The sequence below is a fragment of the Myotis davidii genome, unplaced genomic scaffold (assembly GCF_000327345.1).
Source record: "Myotis davidii unplaced genomic scaffold, ASM32734v1 scaffold292, whole genome shotgun sequence".
Classification (NCBI taxonomy): Eukaryota; Metazoa; Chordata; class Mammalia; order Chiroptera; family Vespertilionidae; genus Myotis; species Myotis davidii.
Genome location: NW_006285042.1, coordinates 1,210,176 through 1,217,896, shown reverse-complemented (window position 1 = coordinate 1,217,896; position 7,721 = coordinate 1,210,176). Strand labels below are relative to the sequence as shown.

Sequence of the window (7,721 nt, the reverse complement as noted above, 5' to 3'; positions counted from 1 at the left end):
GAAGCCTGCGAGCCCGCCTCCCTCCGCGCCCGGAGCCTCCCGGCTGGCAGGCAGCTCGTGGCGGCGGAGGAAGGTGCTGAAGTCGGGGGTCAGATAGTCCTCCCTCTGGGGCGCGGACGCCGCCGCCGTCCAGCGCGGCTCCCTCACACCTGTGTGTGCGTCTGGGAGCGTGGGCGCCCGCGCGAGAATGTCTGCGCGACGGGTAAAAGTCATGAATAGTCTATTTTGTACCCATATTACTGCTCCTCCTGTTCTCTCTTCCTTCCAAAAGCTCTAAGTTTTCTTCTTTTATCATTTCCTTTGAAGAACTTCCTCCAACCAGTGTCTAAGGAGAGGTCTACTAGTGACACATTCTTTTAGTTTTCCTTCACCTGAGAATATCTTTGTTTCTCCTTTACTCCTGAAGGTTAGTGTCCCTGGATACAGAATTTACAGCCAGCAGGTGGGGGATGGAAAAAGCACCCTCACCCCATTTCCTATTGAAAAGGGGGAGGATTGAAGACGACGAGGGGACAGCCCAGAAGCTGGTGTACCGGCTCCCAGTCCCTCCTCCTCCCCGCCCCCCTCCCCCCCCCCCAGCATCATTTTTCTGAACCTGAAATATTCCGAGCTGCACCCTTAGTTGGAAAGCCCGCCCCGAGAGCGAGACGGAGACCCGGTGTGTGGGACCCCGGTGTGATTGTATAATAATGATGATATAATGCTAATGACGATGATGACACCGCCTTTTATTTTTACCCCAGTGCTGAGAAAGCATGGCCACAGCTGGGGGTGAAGCCCTTGAAACATTCGATGTATGGGGAGGAGATGCTGTTGCTTTTGGAGTTGTGGTTTTTATTTGGAAAGATAGGCTTTTTAGAATAAAAATGTGGTAATATGTAGCCTGACTTTTTTTTTTTAAGTCCTTTAGAGACAATTGTAGTAAAACGGGTACTAGCTGCTGCCTTGACGAATGAAAAGCTAAACGCTTTTACCTGGGTATAATTCCATGAGTTAAGTCACCTTTTTCCCCCCCTTTGAATTTCTCAGCAGTTTTTTTTAAAATGAAGAAGTTTAATTTCCGAAAAGTTTTGGACGGCTTCACTGCCTCCTCCCCTGGCAGTGGGAGCAGCGGCAGCAGTAACAGTGGCGGTGGGGCCGGCAGCGGCGCCCCGCACTCGGGAGGGCCCGCGGGGCTTCTCCGAGAAGAGATTCAGGAGTCCCTGACCTCGGAGTATTTCCAGATTTGCAAGGTAAGTTTTGAATTGGCTTAAAGCCCGTTATTTCTGTATTTTACCGTGTGAGGAAGGGAGTGTTACACACACACACAACTGGAAATTGTTGAGATGCCAGCATCAGAGTCTGGTACAGAGAACTGTGTGGATAGGTCAGTTTGATTTAATAAAGGTATTCCAGGAATCAACTTAAAAACCCCGCACAATGTTAGTTTAAGGGGGAAATAAGCAAACATAAAAAGTAGAATTTGCAAGCTAATGTTAAGGCCCACTAGTGGAGAACATTTTTAATGTAATATTTGTGTGGAAGTTGTAAATTGAAGGAAAAAATCGTTATTCCAAATAGTCCTGTGATATTATTCAGGTAAATTAATTGTTATTTTATTTCACTGTTCAGTAAAATGAATAATGCTATTAAGATGATGTTAGAGCTAATTAGATAATAGCTAGGTGAATACATCTATTATAAAAATCTATGGCATTGTTTTAAATTCATTGTTTAAAATCTGAATAAAAACACCCCAGAGTCTTAAACTCTAAACAAATTAACAAATGCCCGGGGCTTAATAACTGTAGGAACTTTTAATACTTAGAAGAACTCAAAAGTAGCCTGTGTTTTGGTTTAGTAGGGAAATATTTTTGGTAAATATACTTTAATGTTGAACTTCTAATGAACAATCACAAGAGAGTTTCTGATGGGGAGAGATGAGAACTTACAAAAGGAGCATTGTGATTATAGAGAGGTATTGTTATATTTTCTGAAACAAAGTGACATAATTTTTATTTTCCTTTTTTTGGGGTGTCCTAGGATATGGCATGTGTAATAAAAAAGCTATTACGTTACTCACATGATTTACATGAATATAGTTTTATAAGTGTGTTTGAATACATAAGAAGAAACAGTAAATTTTTAAAATCCTCACCCAAAGATACACTTTGTTTTTGTTTTATTGATTTTAGAGAGAGGGGGAGAGTGAGAGAGAGAGAAACATTGATGTGTGAAATTAGTTGCCTTCTGTATAGGCACTGACTGGAAATCGAACCTGCTACCTTTTAGTGTGCAGGACAATGCTTCAACCAATGGAACCACCTGGCCAGGGCAGAAACAGCAAATTTTGAAGTCACAGAAATTGAGTATTAAATTTTTTGTACTTCTACAAAATCTTTTAAAATTATTAAAATTAGTTTTGTAATAAAAAAATTGTGTAAAAGAGATAAATTTCAATTACTGTGTTAGTCTCCGTTCCCAGTAGCATTGTTATAAAACATTAAATCTATAGTTATTAAAATGTTGTAAATTAGTTTACATAAAAGGGAGTATATTTATAATTAGATTAAATAAACTGATTTAATTATAGTCTATACTGTGTACAAAATTTTGTATACCTTGTATATTTTATGTAATGCTCTGCCGTTTGCCAGCTGTGTAATCTGTTTTATTTTTTATTTTTTAAAATATATTTTATTGATTTTTTACAGAGCGGAAGGGAGAGGGATAGAGAATTAGAAACATCAATGAGAGAGAAACATCAATCAGCTGCCTCCTGCACATTCCCCACTGGGTATGTGCCCACAACCAAGGTACATGCCCTTGATCAGAATCGAACCTGGGACCCTTGAGTCCACAGGCCGACGCTCTGTCCACTAAGCCAAGCTGGTTAGGGCTATAATCTTTTTAAAAATATATATTTTTATTGATTTCAGAGAGGAAGGGAGAGGGAGAGGGAGAGAGAGAGAAATACCAATGATGAGAGAGAATCATTGATTGGTTGCCTCCTGCACACCCCCTACTGGGGATTGAGCCCACAACCAGGCATGTGCCCTTGGCAGGAATTGAATCAGGGACCTTTACAGTCCCGAGGCCTATCTACTGAGCCAAACCAGTTAGGGCCCAGCCGTATAACCTTGCAGAAGACATTTATCTGCCTTGAGCCTTGATTTTCTCACCTGTAATATGGTAATATGCACTTCGGCTCTTCTCTCTTAAGAAGGTTATAAGCGCCAAACCGGTTTGGCTCAGTGAATAGAGCGTCGGCCTGCAGACTGAAAGGTCCCAGGTTCGATTCCGGTCAAGGGCATGTACCTTGGTTGCGGGCACATCCCCAGTAGGAGGTGTGCAGGAGACAGCTGATCGATGTTTCGCTCTCATCGATGTTTCTAAACTCTCTATCCCTCTCCCTTTCTCTCTGTAAAAAAATCAATAAAATATATTAAAAAAAAAGAAGGTTATAAGGAAGATGAAAGGAGACAATTAGGTGAAGGCAATGTATAAATTGGAAAAGGTGATGCATTTTATATTGTTAAAGTTTTAAAGTCACCTTCTTAGTGGAATGACTATCACCAGTGGGATTAAATAATATTAGATAACAATTTTAAAAGAAATTATAAAGGATCGATAGCTATGTAAGTTAACACTAATAGTATTGAAATCTTACTAACTGACGAAAGTACTATGACATCTTTGGATAGGAATATAATTAATTATACAAACTTGTTATATGATTGTGCTTTACGTTATTTGGACTATAATAAATATATATAAAAACAGATTAAGGAAATTCCAAAATTAGAACTTTGACTAAAATGGGGACTTCATTTGGACTCACTGATTAAATGTGCAAAGGACACTCTGAGTACTAAACAGTTGGAACTTTCTGGGTACTTCTACCTTTTCAACGTGGTCAAAATTAAAGTATAAATCTAGAATCTGCTTTTTTTGCAAACCATTCTCCTTTCTATTATCTGATTAGTTGTTAAATCCTATCTATTCTGCTTCACCATCTCTAGTACTTGTCATCCCATAATTTTTCTTCCTTGGTTTCTTGAAATCACTTTCTAACTGATCTTCTCACCTCTTGTTTTACCCTATTCTAATTCATTTTGTTATTGTACAGGTTATTTCTGAATTATAATGTTAATTATGTCATTTCTCTAATAAAAATTGTGTTGGTTTCCCAAGAGCAGTGACAAGTCTTATGTGAAACCCCAGTAAATAACATTTATTAAATAAATACGGTAGTTAATTGGCACACATTTAAAAGTAAATAGTAATAAATTATCTCTCTCTATATAAAAGCCCAGTGACCAGAACAGCAGAATGACCAGAACGACCAGAATGACTGGTGGCTATGACGCTCACTGTGGCAGCCAACCAGCCTGATCCGGGCCCCAATCAGCCCCTCTCCCCCCCTGGCCAGCCTGGCCCCTGATCAGCCCCCAACACCCTGATCGGGGGCGGGGCCGGCCGGCCAATGACCCGCGGCCCCTCCCACCAGCTGGCTCAACTGATGGGCTCCCATCAGGGCAGGCTGGCCAGACCCCACCCATGCATGAATTCATGCACTGGACCTCTAGTATAATCTATATTATATTATTATTATTATTGGTTCTTGTGTAATATTATCCATACGCAGGTAGTAGGACATTTACTAGCCTTAAAAAAATAAAAATATAAAGCTACTGCTACTGTCACATCTATAGAATGTTAAAACACACACACACAAAAATGGTAGAAGAAATTTTGGTTCAAGATCAGAAAACCAAACATGCCCATGTTATTCAGATATTTGTGAAATGCATGAACTGCCTTTTATGAATTTGAATTCTATGAAACACAGTTTGACACTATTGTTTTATACAATAAAATTCTAATTACTTAACTTTATCTGTGTATCTTCACACAGAAGGGAATCCTGTTTATTTTTCCATCCTCATTTCCTTGATTCCCTAAGCATATTGTATTTCCTGAAAGCACCATATTTTCTCATATCTCAATGCCTTTTCTCAATCTTCTGCTTCTGACTAGAATATCTCTTCCAACTTGAGTATAATTGGAGAAGTCCCAGTTACCCTTTACTTCATGGTTCAAACACCACTTTCATGAAACCAGTTCAGACAATTACTTTCCTAGATAGAGTTAGTTTTTTCCCTTCTGTTTTCCTATAGCTCCTGGCATATACCTGTAGAGTGAATTTAGCACCTTGTTATGGTTCAAAATTTTATTTGTTACTGTCATTATACTAAAAGCTCTTTGAGAAGCAAATAATATTTTGTTTCCTTATCATCGTTAGGGTGCTCATTACCTAACAGAACAGGGGTTCTCGACTGTCTAAGAGAAAGATTTCTGGCTCTACCCCTTAGGGCTGGCCAGACCCCACCCATGTATCTCTATCTCGATGTCTCTATATCTCTATATCTCTATATCTCTATATCTATATATCTATATATCTATATGTCTATATGTCTATATGTCTATATCTATATCTATTCATCTCTATAGTTAACTGACCCACACCTAATTAGGCTAGGAGCAGGGGAGTGTGAGTATTGTAACTGACTAGTTTCAAGCATTCAATATGTCAATCTGTGTTTTACAAAGAGAATGGGTAAATTACAGAGCTTAATCTGTAAGATATCCCATTTGACCTTCATAACAGTCTGATAAGGAAGGCAAGAAAAGTGATAATATTTTTATTTTATTGATAAGACATCTGAGGCCAGAGAATTTAAGTGATATCCTTAGCTCTCTAAGTTGGTAAGAGACATAACTAAGTTTAACATACTATTCTTTGATTCTCAAATCCAGTACTTTTTTTGTTTCATCTTATTTAAAAAAGGCAATGTGGTGCCCGGTGGGTGTGGGTCAGAGATTGAGCGTTGACCTATAAACCAGGAGGTCAAAGTTTGATTCCTGGTCAGGGCACATGCCCGGATTGTGGGCTTGATCCCAGTAGGGGGTATGCAGAAGGCAGTTGATGGAAATTCTTATCATTAATATTTCTGTCTCTCTCTCCTTTTCTCTTTCTGAAATCAAAAACATATTTTTAAAAATAAATATAAATAAAAAGGCAACATGGTAAGTTCCTCAGTAAACAGAAACTTTCAGAAGATAACTATTTTGTTGACTCTTCCTACAAGTATGACTATACCTCTTCATTTCCACCACATCTCTTACCTAGACTACTACTCTAATTGTTTTCCCTGCTTTAACTCAGGTTACACCACAGTCTCATCTAATAATAGAAAAAAATCACTGCTCTCTGAGGAAGAACCTTTTTAAACTTTAAATCATATCATGCAATTTTTGCCAGAACTTTTGTGGTTTTTCATTTTTCTTCAAAATAAAACCGTGAGTCCTATGCCTTATAAAGTTCTATGATCTGGCTACTAAGAAAACATTATTTTCAATTTTTCTTTCTGTTACTTACTTTACCAACTATGTTATTACTTCTCAGATATGATTCCTGCCTAAAATTTTTTGCATTTGCTGTTTTCTTTACATGGAGCACTTCCTCCCTCCCCCCAAATGATTATATTACTTGTCTCTTTTGCATTGCTCAGTTCTTAGTTCAGCTGTTAACTTTTCAGAGAGATTTTCATTGATCACTGTTCACTCCCTTTATTCTCCTGATTACTTTTTCTTGATAACACTTATAGCTACCTGTTATTAAGTTGTGTATTTATTCGTTGCTTTTATTATAATACTAGAGGCCTGGTGCACAAAATTCATGTACTCAGGGTTGGGGTGGGCGGTCCCTCAGCCCAGCCTGTGCCCTCTCACAGTCCAGGAGCCCTCGGGAGATGTCCTTAGTGCTGCTGTGGAAGCAGGAGAGGCTCCTACCACCGCTGCTGTGCTCACCAGCTGTGAGCCTGGCTTTTGGCTGAGCAGTGCTCCCCCTGTGGGAGCACACTGACCACCAGGGGGCAGTTCCTGCATTGAGCATCTGCTCCCTGGTGATCACTAGGTGTCATAGTGACCAGTCGTTTAGCCGTTTGGTCGATTTGCATATTAGCCTTTTATTGTATAGGATAACTCCATGAGGTCAGGCCTTTATTGTGTTCATAACTATCTTACCAGTTCATAGAGCAGTGCCTGCCACATAGAAGACAGTCATATATTTGTTGAATAAATGAATGAAGAATGAATAAATGAGAGCAAGGAACTGATAAAACAGTGATTTTCAGCTGGCATGCCATAAGAATTTGTTAAAAATATGCAATACCTGACTAGTCAGGGATACTGACCTCAAATTTTTTTCATTTGACAATCACCCTGAGATTGTCAAATAAAAAAGTTACAACAGTAGCTATCTGATATGAATTAATAAAAATTATACCTATTTTCTGTGTGAGATTGGCAAAAAATATATATTTTTTGGTGTGCCTCAGAATTTTAGTAGTTTATGTATGCCATGAGATGAATAAGGTTGAAAATCGCTAGAGTAATATGTTAAGAGCAATGTAGATATTTTTAATCCTTATCTGAGGTCACATTCATTGATTTTTAGAGAGAGGGGATGGGTTGGAGAGAGAGAGAAATATTGATGTGAAGAGAAACATTGATTGGTTGCCTCCTGCATGGGCTGGTGTCAAACCCGAAACCTAGGTATGTGTCCTAACCTGAAATTGAACACACAACTTTTTGGTGTATTGGTTGACACTCCAACCAATTGAGCCACACTGGCAAAAAATGTTTTCATTAAATAAATTTTATGTTACATAAAAACA

General features: G+C 38.9%; 1 protein-coding gene across 1 annotated transcript in view; it reads left to right on the top strand.

Annotated features, from left to right (window-relative positions):
- Window positions 1-6: 6 nt before the first annotated feature.
- The window catches only part of STXBP5L (syntaxin binding protein 5 like), a 194,334-nt gene continuing 186,619 nt past the window's right edge, over window positions 7-7,721 (top strand). Inside the window, exons 1-2 of the mRNA XM_006755407.2 lie at window positions 7-73; window positions 1,030-1,232. Coding sequence (XP_006755470.1) covers window positions 1,044-1,232 — 189 coding nt within the window. The 5' untranslated portion in view covers window positions 7-73; window positions 1,030-1,043. The remainder of the gene's footprint in view (window positions 74-1,029; window positions 1,233-7,721) is intronic.